Genomic DNA, 17,131 nt, shown 5'->3' with positions numbered 1-17,131 from the left:
ATATGACGCACACTGGCAATTTAAAAAAATAAACGTTGACTCGTGCATGTGCAATACATATAAAGCCCTCGCTGGCACCAATTGCACGCTTGATCTGTCACTGTCGATTATGAATTTGGTTGACACTTCTATTATAGAGAAAGGGCGAATAACGATATTAAAATATTTCTTCTAATTCATTTCCTTTCCATGTGCACAAATCCGTGCCCCGGGCCACTAGTAATTCTATATTATAATGTTATAGTAATATTATTATTTTGTGATATGAAAAAATTATGGTATTCAAATTTATGCCCATAAGTACTTATTGGATCACGGCCATGCTTATCGTTTATGTCTGTCTGTGGCCATTTTCACACTACAGCGGAGATGAGTATTTACGGCCTACAATATTTACTGCTTAGACCTCCACAGACAGCAGTTCGCTGATCCCTGCTCTCCACCCTACTTAGCACATATTTCTCTTTTCCTTAGGAGCCAGGCTCCTGAATCAATGCTGCTTACAAACTGCACGCGCCCAGGGCGGCACAACGGAACTGCAAACACAGCCCTTTCCACATCGATGTCGCGTGGTTTGGGATCTGTCCCTTGAATGTGAAGTCGGGTTACTCCTTCATGAAGATCTTCCTACGCCCAGCATTGCTAAGTGTTGCAAATCAGGTCATTTAGAACTCAAGTTGGGACGTTATCTTTCCACACCCACGGCGGCTTCCCCGAGCACCAAGCACAAACCTAAATGTAACTGTGCAGACGGCAGGGAGCGGTGTCTCCGATGGGACGTAACCAGTGTTTGCTCCACTGACAGACAGACAGACAGACAGACAGACAGGTCAGCCTCTCAGGGAAGCCCTTCTGCAGGTCCCGTCCCCAATTCCGCATGACAGAGCTCGGGGACACTAAAATCCAAACCAGACGCACATCAGGCCCACAGGCACGGCCGTGTTATTCTGACGGAAGGGGTCTCGGCTGGGGAGCTAACCAGGATCACACGTGAGCGATGCAAGCATTTCACACTGCGCGCTTTTAGGCTCTGATCTGCTCAGCGCTGACAGCTCACCGGCCGCACCGAGGGACCGTGTTTTCATTTAACGACGGGAGGACTGCTGGCGTTTTCGTCTCCAACGGCAGCCTCTTAATCACCGCTGAATGAGTATAATTATGAATATCGGCAGCCGGAATGATGCTTCTAAATGACCTCCGGGATTAGGCGGTCTCCTAGCAAGAATTAGAGCAGTTCATGCCGTCTTAATTGCTTCATGGGAGTTGCAGGTGGAGAAAAAAATTTCCAGTTACTCGGCCATATTTTTCAGCATGACTAGGGACTAAAAACTATAAAATGCATGGCCTGTGGCCCTGGCCGGGTAGCTCAAGCTGGTTAGAGCATCATTGCGATTCGCCTGTGGCCCTGGCCAGGTAGCTCAAGCTGGTTAGAGCATCATTGCGATTCGCCTGTGGCCCTGGCCGGGTAGCTCAAGCTGGTTAGAGCATCATTGCGATTCGCCTGTGGCCCTGGCCGGGTAGCTCAAGCTGGTTAGAGCATCATTGCGATTCGCCTGTGGCCCTGGCCGGGTAGCTCAAGCTGGATAGAGCATCATTGCGATTCGCCTGTGGCCCTGGCCAGATAGCTCAAGCTGGTTAGAGCATCATTGCGATTCGCCTGTGGCCCTGGCCGGGTAGCTCAAGCTGGTTAGAGCATCATCGCTATAAGTTCAATCCCCAGTCAGGGCACATACAAGAATCAACCAATGAATGCATAAATAAGTGGAACAACAAATCGATGTCTGTCTGTCTGTCTGTCTGTGTCTCTCTCTCTCACCAATCAATCAATGAAAAATTTTAAAAGAAAGCAACTGCCCAGATGATTTGCATAAAGTGAGCTTTTGAATGAATCACCCATGAGCTAAATATGCCAACACATGATGTCCAATCGAGTGGCAGGAAGTACTCAGTTAACATCAGCATCATTATTCGGGTGGCTTTAATGCTTCCTTTTGCTTCACTCATCAAACCCAGCTCCTTCTGAAGGCAATTTCTAAACGGTTCCATCTCCAATCTTTTCAAATAAGATTTAAAAAAAAAACAAAAAACTTTACTCTGAAATAATCACAGACGCACAAGAAGTTGGGAAAATAGTGCAGACAAGTCCCAGGCCCCCCTCCCTCAGCCGCCCCCCAACATAATGTAACTAGAGTTCCAGGAGGTTGACACTGGGACCATTTTCAGACTTCTTCCAGATTTCACTAGTTTTTACATGCACTCATGTGTGTGTGCATGTGTTTCTATGTAATGTTACCACATCTATGGATTCATGTAACTACCGTGGCAATCAAGATGCAGAATCATTCCATCATCCCTAAGGATGCTACCTTTTTAAAATATCTATTTTTATTGATTTCAGAGAGGAAGGGAGAGGGAGAGGGAGAGATAGAAACATCAATGATGAGAGAATCATCAACCGGCTGCCTTCTGCATGCCCCACACTGGCAATCGAGTCTGCAACCTAGGTATGTGCCCTGAGCGGAATCAAACCACAACCTCCTGGTTCACAGGTCGATGCTCAACTACTGAGCCACGCTGGCCAGGCAGGACGCTACCTTTTATAGTCTTACCGACCATCCTCAGACTTCTAACCATCCCCTAACTCCTGGCAACCACGGATCTGTTCTCTATCTCTATAATCATACTAGAGGCCCAATGCACGAAATTCGTGCAAAAGTAGGCCCTCACAGCCCAGCTGCCTCGGCCCTCACAGCCCCGGCTTCATCCGGAAGGTTGTCCAGAAGGTTCTCGGGACAGTTATTCCATTGTTCGACTGTTCGGTCGATTTGCTTTTATTATTATAGATGGAGACATACAGTATACAACCTTTAGAGCTTGTCTTTTTTTCACTGAAATAATGCCCTTGAGATCCACCCAACTTGTTGGATGTACGCAGTTTGTTCTTTAATATTCTAGACTCGGTATTCCATTCAAGTAATGTTTTACCAAGGGAATCTGGGAATTAATTCACAAGTTAAAGAAGAACAGCACCCTTCGTTTTTAAAAAATGTAACTACAGACAGCCCAGCTGGATTGGCTCAGTGGTTGAGCATTGACCTATGAGCCAGGAGGTCACAGTTCGATTCCTGGTCAGGGCACTTGCCCAGGTTGAGGGCTCAATCCCCAGTGTAGGGTGTGCAGGAGAGAGCCGATCCATGATTCTCTCTCATCATTGGTGTTTCTACCTCTCTCCCCCTCCCTTCCTCTCTGAAATCAATAAAAACATATTTTTAAAAATATATGTATATATAACCACAGACAGGTAAATCTACATGCGTACTTCCACATGGATGTCATACAGCCATGACGACAGAAAAGGGCACAGAGACCTCACTTGACAGGCCCACTAGTTGCATTTCCTCTGGGAGACCAGTGCCGCCGTGACCACGCCTCCCCACGACTCATGCTTCCTAGCGCTATCTGGAAATGTAATGCAGGAAGGGTGAGTACCACCTGGACCTCTGGGTCAGGCACATTTCGGTCAAGGGCAGTGCCATTTAAGTTCCCAGTTGCCAAGGTGCTATAGAAATGGATAATGGATGGAATGGATCGATGACAAGCCGGAGCTAGAGTTTCTTCGTTGTGCGTGAGGCTTCTGGGGCCGACTACTCAATTATTCTGCCCACGAATATAAATGCTTCTGTAGCCTCTTAGCTCTCGAGAGAAGGCGGAATAATCCTTCAACACACAGCGCTTTCTAAATAGACCACACAGCAGATGGTTATGCAAACAAACAGGAAAAAAAAATTGTCCTCCTCCATCATTAGGCCTTTAAGGAATGCCTGGAAAGCGGTAACAGCTTGGACACGCAAATTCTATCTTCCGTTGCCCCAGAGAATTTTTTCACTGTCAACATGCCGATAAAAACACCTCCCTTTTACCTTCTTAGGGGATCTTTGCCGGGGCCAATTTGGAGTTAGCACATCGAAAAGTCAACACACTCTATCTGGGATAAAAAAATAAAATAAAATAAAAATAAAAAGAGAAAGAAATGCAGACAGAGTCTCACACCTAAGCGCCAAAATGACCCACGATTTTCTTCACTATTAGGTCACCATCTATTATTTAAGGTTCTACCTGCGCCGCCCGACACCGCAGCCACTGGCCACATGTCGGCATCTCGGTGGATTAAAGTGAAGTGAAACGTACAATTCCGCTGCCCGGTCTCGGCCGCCACGCTCCAAGCCCTCAGCCGTCGCACGCGTCCTGCAGCTACAGGACGGGACACTGGGATACACACCACATCCTTCCTCACGGGGAGCCGGACGGCGACCCTGCCCGGGACCAACTTGAAATGAACTGTTAACACCCCACCCCTTGGCTCCAAAAGATCACACGGTCCCCCAGTAAGCAAAGGGGGCGCCTGTAAAGAGCAACTTAAACAACATTTCACCCAACGAATTCAGCATCTTTGCCCATGGGCCCGCTGGGGCTCGGCTGGGAGGCCCATTTAGAGGTTCCAGGCAGCAGAGAGGATGCTAAAGTGAGGTCACCGTCGAGTCACATTACCTTGGACTCCATCATGCCCAGGGGTGGCAGGGGGCGGAGTGCGTGGCTAATAATTATTCCGCTCGCCCTTCAAAACTCGCTTCTCACCGGCTTCTGATCCTGCGACGCATGACACTCAGCAGCGAGGTCTGAGGAGAGTCTAGCTCGCTGGGCGGGGCGGCATTAAAAATTCATCCTGGGAGGCAGTGACTGCATCCTATGGCCGCCCACCTGTGGGCACCCAGGCCACTTGGGAGCGATAAGAACTGGAAACCCGACCTGCCTCGAGATTACATTACAGCCACTGCTGATCTTTGATTAGTCCCTGACATTCCCGACCGGTCGCCATCGACGAAAGGAAGTCGGGACCCTCCTGAGCGATGCCCGCCCCCTGCCCCCCCAAAAAATTCTCCCAACCCCGCTCAGCGGAACTCCCCTTGGGATCTCTGCTGGCGCCTTTTGGAAAAGTTTACGTCCTCAAACAGCAGGAAAGCAAGTCCCCTGGCAGCCTAAAGGTTCATAGCAAAGGGAGGCCGGCTTCCCCAGGTTCCCTTCACGTTCATTGTGTTATTGTTAATTTTCAGTTGCAAAAATAGCCCGTGTGCGCTTACGCGTTAACAAATTACAACGCTGCCCTGGCTGGTGTGGCTCAGTTGCTTGAGCATCATCCTGTGCACCAAAAGGTCACTGGTTCAATTCCCGGTCAGGGCACATGGCCAGGTTGTGGGCTCAATCCCTGGTCGGGGTGCGTGCAGGAGGCAACCAATCAATGTGTCTCTCTCACATCGATGTTTCTCTCTGTTTCTTCCTCTACCTTCCCTCTCTCTTAAAAAAAAAAAAAAATCAGTGGACAAATTATCCTCAGGTGAGAATTAACAAATAATAATAATAAAGTATCCCTTAAGAGGCCAAGCAAGTAATAGCAGCTTCTAGAATTCTCCTTCCAGGATGGTCTGCTTTGCGCACAAGCTCTTGGCTCTAAAGAGGACCCAGACTTTGAGTCTAAGTGTTTGGTGACTCCAAGGAGCGCCCCCCCCCCCCCCCCACGTGGCACACTCGCCCCAGGGCTATGGCCCAGGCTGGATCTCAGAATTCCCACCTGAGACGACCGAAAACCCTAAACACCAATAGCAGAGACAGGCGCTCTAGTCAATTTCCCAAAATGGATTTCCTATTCCGGGAAAGCAGGAAACAACGGATGGTTGGGAAGCGTCAGGCTGACCGTCAAGAAGCACAAAAGCATATGCTATGTGAAGCGTTATCTATTCCAGAGTAAACTAGAGTCATTAGCAAAAAACGAGTCCCTGCCCTGACCAGTTTGGCTCAGTGGACAGAGCATCAGCCTGCGGACTCAAGGGTCCCAGGTTCGATTCCATTCAAGGGCATGTACCTTGATTGTGGGCACATCCCCAGTAGGGGGTGTGCAAGAGGCAGCTGATAGATGTTTCTCTCTCATCGATGTTTCTAACTCTCTATCCCTCTCCCTTCCTCTCTGTAAAAAATCAATAAAATATATTTTAAAAAATAAAATATATTTTTAAAAAAAGAGTCCCTTAAGTTGAGGAAGATTTATCCATGGCATAATGCCAGGCCCAGAGCCGCCTTCAAATGCCTCTTAAGTGAGCAATCTATCAAACGGTGTCCAGAGTTATAATATTCATCCACTTTGAAAGAAACACATACAACTACTACTCACACGCTGAAAAGGCGCCCTCTGACACAAACAGGGACAGTCCGATCCAGTGATGACTGGCGGGTTAGCAACCCCAGACTACAACCCTGCAGCTCGGTGGCCCCAAACGAGAGACTTCAGGGCGATGTCCCGGAAATCCTACAAGGCAACTTCACTTTGAACTTGCAAGCAAATGTCCAGGCGCGATCTGCATGGAACGGGTGGCGTTTTGTCCTAGAACAAGGGGCCCCAATTAAAAATAATGAGGCCTGTCTCCAGCCGCCAGACCCCATTAGAGGTCACGGGGACCGATAGCTCCCGAAATAGATTCATTTTTCTCTGATAGACGAATTGGGACAGGGGTCTCAGGAGGGTCACCGGGGCAGGCCTGGCCACAAAGCCTGGGTCACCCAGGCTTCAGAAGTCCTCACGAACTCGGTTATGAAGTAAGGAAGTGGGAATAACCCCGCAAGACGTGCACCCACCAGCCACTTGCACTCCGCCCCGTTCGGATACACCTTACATCTGACAAGGCGTTCGTATCCAAGATACACAAGGAACTCCTACAACTCGGCAGCAAAAAAATAAAAAATAAGAAAAGGCAAAGGACCGGAATAAACATTTTTCTAAAGGAGACATACAAATGGCCAACAGGTAGGTGGAAATAAGTTCTCCATCATGAATCATCAGGGAAATGCAAGTCAAAGCCACAGGGAGGTACCACCTTGCACCTGCAGGGATGTCTATTTCCAAAAAGACGAGGTAATACGTGGTGGTGAAAATATGGATAAAGGGGGACCCTGGTGCCTTTTTCATGGTAAGCAAAGGTTTCCCTCATTTGTACAACGGCAACACTCATTTCCTCAGTTAAAGAAAAAAAAAAATGTTATTCTGGCCAAAACCAAACAAAAAACAAACACCACGACATAAAATTCACCATCTTCAGCGTTTCTGTGTCCAGGTCAGTCGTGTGCAGGGCGTTCCCGTTGTTGCACGACAGATCCAGAATTTTTTCATCTTTCAAAATGGAAACTCTGTGCCCGCAGACGCTGCAGGAACAGGGACCCGTCACAAAGCACCGCTCAGGTTACCTGGAGAGGCCTATAGGCGTCCGCACACACAGGACTGTAGACCTTCTGGGCCCTGACTGGTTGGGCTCAGTGGATAGAGCGTCGGCCTGCGGACTGAAGGGTCCCGGGTTCGATTCCGGTCAAGGGCATGTACCTGGGTTGCAGGCACATCCCCAGTAGGGGGTGTGCAGGAGGCAGCTGATTGATGTTTCTCTCTCATCAATGTTTCTGACTCTCTATCCCTCTCCCTTCCTCTCTGTAAAAAAAATCAATAAAATATATTTAATAAAAAAAAACCTTCTGGGACAGCAAATAATTGGTCCAACATGAGGACACGGTCGTTGTCACTCAGCTGGCCCATCATGGCCACCAATCCCTGTGTTTAGGAAAAGCAGAACCAGGGTGGGGTACGTCTGCCTAAAAGCAAGACAGTTTCTCCCATCAGACGTAGACACGGCGTCCACTTGCACTCTGAGGAGCGACAGCACAGAGCCGCGTTTGCAAAAGGACTATTTAGGGCACACAGCTCATTCTGATGAAGATTGACTCACTTTTGAGAAACAGGCCCTAAAAAGCCAAGACAATTGTGCTCAATTCTTTTTTTCTTGTTTTGATTGATTTCAGAGAGGAAGGGAGAGGGAGAGAGAGAGAGAAACATCAATGATGAGAGAGAACCACTCATCAGCTGCCTCCTGCACACACCCTACTGGGGATCGAGCCCTTGACTGGAATCGAACCTGGGACCCTTCAGTCAGCAGGCCGATGCTCTATCCACTGAGCCAGACCAGCTAGGGCCATTGTGTTCAATTCTTTCAAGCAGCCCAGCCTTTTGTTTTTCTTTTGAGAGAACTTATTTTGGGTGGAAAGTTATTTCTCCCCTTTCCTCCTGAAATCAAGCCAGTGATTACGAGGAAGATCTTTGGGTATATATAGAAGTTGCATGTAAATCTAAATTAGCGTTGAAATGGCTAGTCTTTGGTTTAAAATTTCAGTGAAGTTATTTTTAAAAAATATAAAGTATAGATGTAAACATTAATATTAATATAAATATTTGCTTAGTTCAGAGCCCCAGGCACACACCGGCTGCTCACTGGCTGCCCTGTGGCCTGTGTTGGAGACTTTGCGTAGGAGTTTGCCATTTTTATTCCCCAAGTCAAGTCCGCCATGGGCTTTTCAGTCCGTGGCTTCGAGGAGTGACAGTTTCAAAATCAGGGGCATGGCACTTTTTCATTTCAGATGCAGACTAATTTCTAATTCGTCGAGCCCGCCCTCTCCAGCCCCCAGCCCAGCGAATAACTTTCTGGTGACAAGTGAACAGCAGATCCTGGTTTGGATGATGAGCGCTCTCCACCGGGGAAAACAGCTGCTCGGCCCACGGCTCTTGGAAGCAAGTTCTCGTGTGATGCGGAAGGACTGGGCTGAGGACACGGGAGAACACGCCTGCGTATGCCCTGGCGGGTTTCAGCACGCGGAGGGCGCTGCAGAATCCCACAGAGGGTAGGTGATGGCATGGACACGTTCTTGGGGGCCCGGGCGTCCCAAACAAGTCAGGCGCTAGGACCTCCACCGTCTCCTCCAGCCCCAATTGGGGGGTCTTTTTGTCCGTTAAACCCAGGCATGTAATCAGCGATTGTTCCCATTGTGAGTCCCAGATTCACCATCTGTACGCTCCAAAGGGCCGGGGGATTGTTAAGGCCCCATCCCCGGTGGGATTAATCTGCAATTTCACACCGAATGATTTTTAAGTATAATTTGTTACAACGATACAACATTACCATTTCCAAAACACACAGCCGGGACTGTCGCCTCGCAGAGGGGACGTGTCCGGGGAGCGCTACACTAGGACCAGAGTCTGTGTGATTGTCCTATCTTCACTTTAGACGCAAATGGAAAGAGATATTGGGGCGGGGGGAACCCCAATCCAGAACCTTGGGAAGGGGTCTTAGGAAAAAAAGCACATTGCTTTTGATTCCTGGGGAGCAGGAGCGGCAAGTGCAAGAGTGATAAAGTGAGTTCTCTGAGCAGGGTTGAGTGTGTGTGTTAATATACTTTTATTCATTTCAGAGAGGAAGGGAGAAGGGAGAGAAAGACAGAAGAGCCCGCAACCCGGGCATGCGCCCTTGACCGGAATCGAACCCAGGACCCTTCAGTCCGCAGGCCGACGCTCTATCCGCTGAGCCAAACCAGCTGAGCAGTGTTTTAATTAAAACCACTCTGGGTTGGTGGCCCGGGGTTGGCAGGATAAAGCTGCTTGCAGTGACAAAACCGGAGCCTAGATTCTTTGCTGAGCCAAGAACTGTTAAAGGCCTTTTTGTGGTCCAAGGAGGAGCCCCCCAAATCAGCCTGTGCTGGCTTGAGGCACACGAAGAATTTATTCCTCATCGTAAGGCTCTCTTCCTGCTCGCATGTGAAACAGAAATTAACTACCACCGCGGAAAGCCTCTTTTTAAGAGAAAGGCTTTATTGGGCACGAAAAGACCAGGTCCTCGGGCGTAGCAACAGGGCTACGTGAAGAGATGAGCCCGCCATCCTGGAATTGAGCGTTTTTATACATCAAAGGGGGGTGGGGGGGAGAGATGCGAGCCATTCTGAAAGACATCACATCAGTGATAAACAGAGGGGGTACGGGAAGGTGGGGTGGGCCAGCTCCGGGACAGGCACCATCAGCAAACACGTGGTGGTCACCCCTGTGAACTAGCCGTGGGCAGCGGATTGGAAAATCCATGTGCAAATAGGACTCGGGGGCGCCTGGGGCTCCAGCACGCCTGGCCGTTCTCCCTGTCGGAACCAGGGAAACAGCCACCTGGAAGTTAATCCTCAGTTCCAACAGATTTACAGGAATGTGCGGGGCCTTGTGTCAGAGCTGGTCCACAGCTATTAACAGGCTGTGTGTTTTCTCTCTTTCTCTCTCTCTCTCTCTCTCTCTCTCTCTCTCTCTCTCTCTCTCTCTCCAGCCATTGGATTTGAGAGCCATCTCAGAACCTTTTTCTCGTCACTGTCTTAGTTTATGACACAAAAGGTTCCACTACAATCAACAGTGATAATTCTAGCCCTGGCCTGTGTGGCTCAGTGGGTCGGCCGTCGTCCTGGGCACTGAAAGTTCGCCCAGTCAGGGCACATGCCCGGGTTGCAGGCTCAGCTGATGTTCTGCTCTCATATGGTGGCTTATCTCCTCTCTCTGCTCTCCCCTCTCAAAAAAAAAAAAAAATCAACACAACAAAAAAAACACAATAAAAAACAATGAAAGTGTTTTTAAAGTCACCAACTCTTTTTAAAAAAGTTATAACTATGAATTTCAAGGCATAGCATCCAAGAGAGTATTCTTATTTGAAATCAACTCTAACCAAAGCAAAGGGTACCAACATGGAGACATTTTCATCTACTCTCCTAAGAACGAAGCCTTACTATGAAATTAAAACCAAGACAGCAATTCTATTTTCCCAGACGTTTCCCGATGGGCTCACATGTTCCTTCCAATGGGTCGGGCGGCTGAGACATTAGATCCAGTTCCTTGGGGTTTTAAAGTGGTCTGCACAGCCAGTTTGTTCAACTCCATGCTTATCCACCATCTACCCCGGGAACTGAACGTGTGACTCCTATGCGGCCAGTCTGGGAGGCGGCAATCCCTCGGGACAGAGCTGTCCTTGCCGGGGGGACCTGCCTTGTTTAAGCCACGTGTCATACAGAGACGCCTGAAGGGTCCTGCCATCAGTGCAGGAAGTCGGAGGGAGGGGTCCCACACACCACCCTCCCCCACCCATCCCCCGACACCACAGGTGGAAAGGTAGAGGGAGCCACACCAGAGCCCCGTCCTCCTCTCTGCAGGGGGTACAGTCACACCAGCTCCCAGCACTGTAAGGAGAACCCCCAAGGTGTCCAGAGCACTTAGCACCCTGCTGAGGAGAGTGAATTGTCCACAAGATAGCTCATTCATTCATTCATTCATTCACTCAGTCATTCATTTTCATCCTCACCCGTGGAGTAAGGACATTTTTTCCATTGATCTTTTAGAGATTATGGAAGGTGGGGGGAGGGGGAAGGAAAGAGAAAGAGAAAGAAAGAAATATCAATTGAGCTATCAGCTGTTAAAGTATGTATGCATTTTGGGGGGACGCCCTGTACAATTACTTGGCCATACAAATGAATGAAATCTTACCATTCAAGACAGCATGGATGGACCTGGAGGGTATTATGGCTACGTGAAATAAGTCAGAGAAAGACAAATACCATATGGTTTCACTTTTATGTGGAATCCAAAGAACAAAATAAATGAACAAAACAGAACAGACTCATAGATACAGAGAGGAGATTGATGGTTGTCAGATGCGAGGGGAGCTGAGGGGAGGTGGAAAAGGTGAAGGGATTAAGAAGTATAAATTAGTAGCTACGGGATAGTCACGGGGATGTAAGTACAGCCTATGGAATAGAATCGGTATTATTAATAACAATGTATGGAGCCAGGAGGGTACTAGAATTATTGAAGGGTTCACTTCGTAAACTAGATAGATATTTAACCAGCATGTTGTGCATGTGAAACTACTTCTATCCTATATAATAAAAGCCTAATATGCAAATTGTCCCCTTGACCAGTTCAACCAGTTTGACCAGGGAGCCCATCCCCCCAGCTGGCCCCACTTGGGGCCAGCGGCAGCTGGGGGAAAGCAGGCCCCAGCCAGCAGCCAGCAACCGGCAGCTGGCAGCCGCTTGGGACCCTGCCCATGCACGAATTTCATGCACTGGGCCTCTAGTATAAAATAATATTGACTGTCAAGTGCAATTGAAAAATAAATCTTGGAGGGAAGGTGGGGGAGGGTGGGTGGGAGGTAATCAACCAAAGACCTTGTATGCATAGGTGCATAACCCATGAGTGCAGAAAATAAGGTGATGAAGGCCTAGGGCAGGGGATGGGGGCGGGCTGGGAGGGATTAATGGGGGGGGGGGGGAAGGGGGACATAGGTAATACTTTCAACGAATTTTTTTTTTTAATTTGTTATTGATATACATGAGCTTGCACTGAAGTTCAAGGATGGGCTGTAGGTTACCAGGCGTGGAATTTCGAGATTGGGCGGGCCTCAGAGGCGGGCCACAGAGGTGAATCCCTTGCACCTGTGTCCATTCCCTGCTGGGTCGAGGGCACGTGCTACCAGCAGAGGAGACAGGCCGTCTGATTGTTGGAAAGGTGTTCCTGATGTCGACTAGTTATGCCCTAGAATTTAAAACCGGTGATCTCAGCTCTGCTTTGTGGCGTCACAAACCAAAATAAGCCTCTGCTTTTTCTTTTTAAACCTCCCCCCCAAAAAAATCCTCAAAATTTAAAACAATAACACCTTTTCATGAAGAAACGCCTGCACATGTTGCCAAAACTGACCCCTACACGAGGTTATCATAAAGGGAAGGAGAAAGACAGTTTGGAAAAAAGCAAAAGCCCCCTCGCCGTGCTCGGTGCACGTTCACGGCCCCGCGCTCTTGAATGGGTTTCGTTTTCTGAGCCCGTAACCACCTTTCTGAGGACAAGACAATGTTCGAACCGGGCCGGGGCAGGAGGACGTCAGCAAGAATCAAAACCATGACAGTGTTCCCTCCCTGGGGACATCCAAGGGCCTCGCATCCTTTTATTAAGTAAGATGTACGGCGATTATAAGCGGCGGCTCCTCCACAAAGGCCGAAGAGAACCACAATACACGCATCAGTCATGCTCACCCAGCAAAGGGGATCAGCGACCAGGACTCTTCCACGGTCTTCCCCGGGGAAAACGAATTCCGTGCCCCCGTCTCCAGAAGCTGCGTTCCACATCATGCAGTGGTTTCACGGGGCTCGGAACCTCCCATCTTACGGAACCAGGATCAGAAATTATTTTTAGAGGTGGCACCAAACTTGGAGCATGAATACTGGGTAAGCTTTCCATTGAGAACTTTCTTTTTTTAAAATATTTTTTTTTGTTACTGACTTAAGAAAGGAAGAGACACAAACATCAATGAGAATCATTGATCGCCAGCCTCCTGCGCACCCCACACTGGGGATCAAGCCCACACCCCGGGAATTGAACCGTGACCTCCTGGTTCATAGGTCGATGCTCCACCACTGAGCCATGCCGGCCAGGTTGTTGAGAACTTTCTTATTAAAAAAAAAATTAAAAAATGCCACTTCCCTAGTTTTTAGCGATTGACAAAGCAAGAAAAAAAATTTTTAAACCTGTTAATTTTCAGAGTCTCTATTACGTGCCAGACAGAGACTGGGGGACTGTGGCCGAGAGGGGATGTTCTAGTAAAATCATTCATGGAAACCCACTTGGATATTTCTGCTTAATGGCCTTCAGCTCACTATAGCAGCCAGTGGTCAGCGGGGAAGAAAGAGAGCTGTGTTGCCCGGCTGGTGTGGCTCAGTGGCTGAGCGTCGACCTGTGAACCAGGAGGTCACGGTTCGATTCCAGGTCAGGGCACATGCCCGGGTTGCAGGCTCAGTCCCCAGTGTGGGGCGTGCAGGAGGCAGCCGATCCATGATTCTCTCTCATCATTGATATTTCTGTCTTTCTCTTCCTCTCCCTTCCTCTCTGAAATCAATAAAAAAATTTTAAAAGAGAATTTTTTTTACTTTTGCTACAAATCACATATTCCTGACCACACTCCTGGGTCCCTCCTCATTACCAGAAAGAACATCAGAACAACAAGCAAAGCCAGTCAGGATCTTAGGAAAACGGAGCAATGTTTCTGGCCTGTGATAAAGTCGAGCCTCTTATCAAACAAAACCTGCTTTAAACTTACTGAGTGAGTTAGTAGTTTTTAACCTTACAACACAAACACGGTGCCTACACGATGCATCCGAAGGACTGGTCTCCCCACTTACAACTGAGTTGCTTTAAGCGCACCCTCAACACGATAAATATTTATTTCTTACAAAGCCACAGGTACCCTAGCTCGGAACAGACCGGGCAGATAACCATACTGCTCAACTCTCAAAGTTTCAGAAATGCGGGCCCAGATTCAAGCTTTTTCTACGACATCCAACCACAGAGTAAACAGAAACGCCGTATACTCATTGCTTTTGCTTCCTTCCGCGGAGTCTGGTGACCTGGGTTTCTGTCCAGCCCTGTGGGAATCCCACCGGCAACCACGCAGCTACTTCTGCCAAATCAGGACCCATCTGAGGCTCTCTCCTGCCAGAAGCAAATGCTAAGACGCTATTTATGTAGCTATGGACACAGGTGAGTTTCGCCTTCGTTAATTTAAGAAAAAAGGGTGCTGGCCATCTTCACCTCAGTAGAGGCTCACCCGGCACAGGTGCCCACACTTACTAGTACTTGATCCTTGAGACGCTGGTTTAAAAATGAGGATCTCCGCGGAGCATTTGAGATCTTGCTCCCCCGCAGTGGTCACCAATTTGGTTCAAATAAACTCATAAAATGTCTCTATAGGTTTGGCCGTTCTTATGTCAACAACCAGTAGACATAAGTTGCAGGATTTCTGGAAGATGGTCCATCATTGCATCAAGTTACCCTTTTGTTGATTACTCTCACGTGATTGCTGTCTTTCTAATTGTAGGTTAACTTCACATGTCAGTGTCTATCAGGAAATGGTGTTACTTGCCAAACAACATTTGGGGGGCTGCATTTTCTTTACCATCTTTTTTTGCTGGAAAGGCTTTGGAATATGATTGATTGCTTTGATCAATCTACGCTTGAAAAGGGATTCGTGTGTCTACCGCTTGATATTGGTAGCAAGCATCTGAGCCAGCCACTCCTATACAACCAGCATGCTTGAAATGCATGAGAACTAAAAAGGTAAATGAATAAATATGGATTCTCAGCTCTTCCTTCTTATGGTTCTGATTTCATCCCAGGTGACTTACACAATTCAGCAGCGTGAGGACGCCATACATGTATAAAAGGGGGGAAACACGGGACTCTAACCAAAGATGGGTTTCTGAGTAACTCTAACTGTAAATGTTTGAGGGGCAATATTTTCACACCCAATCCTGAAGCAAAGCACTCAAAACCTCAATCTTTAGTGCAATCACCGCGCTTGCCCGCCAAAATTCCAAGGGGGCTCTTGAGGGCTGCCTGGAACATCCTGAATCTCTCTCTTTAAAGAGAGAGAGAGAGAGAGAGAGAGAGAGAGAGAGAGAGAGAGAGAGAGAGAGAGAGAGAGAAGGGTCCTTGCTCTTCTTTTCCATAGCGCATGTGTCTACAGAACTCAGACGGAATGCCTTTTATTTTGAAAGCTTTATGGACTCTGTCAGCTTCCAGAAGAAAGACTTTCTTTCCAAACTGTTCGAAAGATACAACATGATCACATGATGAAAGGGGCTGTCGCCTCCAAAGGAGGCTGTCAAGTCTCCCCGTTTACTTACGACTCCATTAAAGATTAAAGAAATAAACCCAAATGCTTCGAATCCGTAGGTACCTGCAACTTCACCGGTGAATTAATTATAGGCCGGTCATTCGGGGACATTGGAGGCATTGTAAACTACCTTTATAATCTCTCAAAATACAAAATTTAAGTATATGCAGGTGGGAGAGAGATGACAAATAAGAAAGTTACATGACCATGACCTTAACTAACATCCGTAAATTACTTCTCCCGTTCCAACACGGCCCCCCCCCCCCATACACACACCCTAGAGCAGTGGTTCTCAACCTTGGCTGCACATTAGAATCACCTGGGAATCTTTTTAGAATCCTGATTTCTGGGCCCCATCCTCTGGAAATTCTGTTTCTTTGTTACTAACGATGAGGCCCAGAAATCAGGATTTTTAAAAGATTCCCAGGTGATTCTAATGTGCAGCCAAGGTTGAGAACCACTGCCCAAGAGAATGCAAGCTGATCTATTTGCTTCTGGCCTAGAAGAAGGGAGGAAGGGCGCCCAGGTGCCACGAGAAAACCATTCGGGACATGGACCAGCGCCAGGGCACAGCCCACCTGAATGGAAAATGAAATCCAGGTACACCCCGCCCAGGGCGCCCCAGCTCCTGTCTGAACTTAAACCACAGATGCGGAGACGCGTTCCCCGGCCACAACAGGAAACGTAACGCGAGGACGGCCTCAAAAACCCCTAGAAACCTCGATGTGGGGCCTGATGTCCCCACCTGCGGGCGCAGAGGCCTCAGTCACTTGCTCGCCTTGCCCCCCAGGCCCACTCATTAGGGCTCAGAGCTTCCATTTCCCCATCCGCAAAAAGGGGACCCTCCTAGCTGCCAAGGGGCTGGTGCAACGAATAGCCGAGGCGGCAGAAGTACGTAAATAAATAAACGGTGACTATTCTTGTTGTTGTGATTGTGACAACTTATTCCGACTCAGGAGTGCGAAGACCGGAAATGCACTTTCCTAGGGGATCAAACCCCTCCAGCCTTTCCGAGGGGACTGGGGAGACCTTTGTGCGCGCTCCGCCCCGCCCGCCGCCCGCGGTCCGCGGTCCGCGGTCCGCGCCACCTTTCCCGCGGCGGCTGCCGGGCGGGGAGGGGCGGGGCGGGGCGGCCGGGGCGCGGGCCCAGCGGCCGGGAAGGCGGGAGCGCGGGCGCACCGGCGGGCCGCAGCCCCCAACGGCTCCGCCGGCTCGATCGCCGCTCCGGACCCCGAGCCCCGCAGCCTCCGCCGCCGCTGCAGGCTCGGGCCGCGCGGCCCATCCCCGCGGCGCTCGCTCCGGGCCAACTCAATCTCCACGCGGGCCAGGGGGGCGCATCGCACAGACCTGGGGCGCCGCCCCCCCGCCCCCGCGCCGGGCCGCCGCGCTCCGCCCGGCCCCCCTTCGCTGCCCGGCAGGTGGAGGCGCCCGGCGCGAGCGCTCCCGGCCCCGCGGTCTCCTCCCGCCTCGCGCCGCGCGCCCGCCCGACCGGGCGCAACTTTCTTAAAGGGACAGGTGGCCGGCAT

The 17,131-nt window shown here is 49.3% G+C and overlaps 1 protein-coding gene across 1 annotated transcript in view; it reads right to left on the bottom strand.

Annotated features, from left to right (window-relative positions):
- MYO1H (myosin IH) overlaps nucleotides 1-17,131 on the bottom strand; it is a 61,130-nt gene extending 43,999 nt beyond the window's left edge. Inside the window, exons 1-2 of the mRNA XM_036354391.1 lie at nucleotides 16,785-17,131; nucleotides 7,137-7,248 (exon numbers count right to left, since the gene is read on the bottom strand). Coding sequence (XP_036210284.1) covers nucleotides 7,137-7,248; nucleotides 16,785-17,131 — 459 coding nt within the window. The remainder of the gene's footprint in view (nucleotides 1-7,136; nucleotides 7,249-16,784) is intronic.

Source organism: Myotis myotis, unplaced genomic scaffold (assembly GCF_014108235.1).
Source record: "Myotis myotis isolate mMyoMyo1 unplaced genomic scaffold, mMyoMyo1.p scaffold_m19_p_20, whole genome shotgun sequence".
In the NCBI taxonomy this organism is placed as follows: domain Eukaryota; kingdom Metazoa; phylum Chordata; class Mammalia; order Chiroptera; family Vespertilionidae; genus Myotis; species Myotis myotis.
Note: the sequence above shows the minus strand (reverse complement) of the source record. Positions and strands in the feature narration are given on the sequence as shown.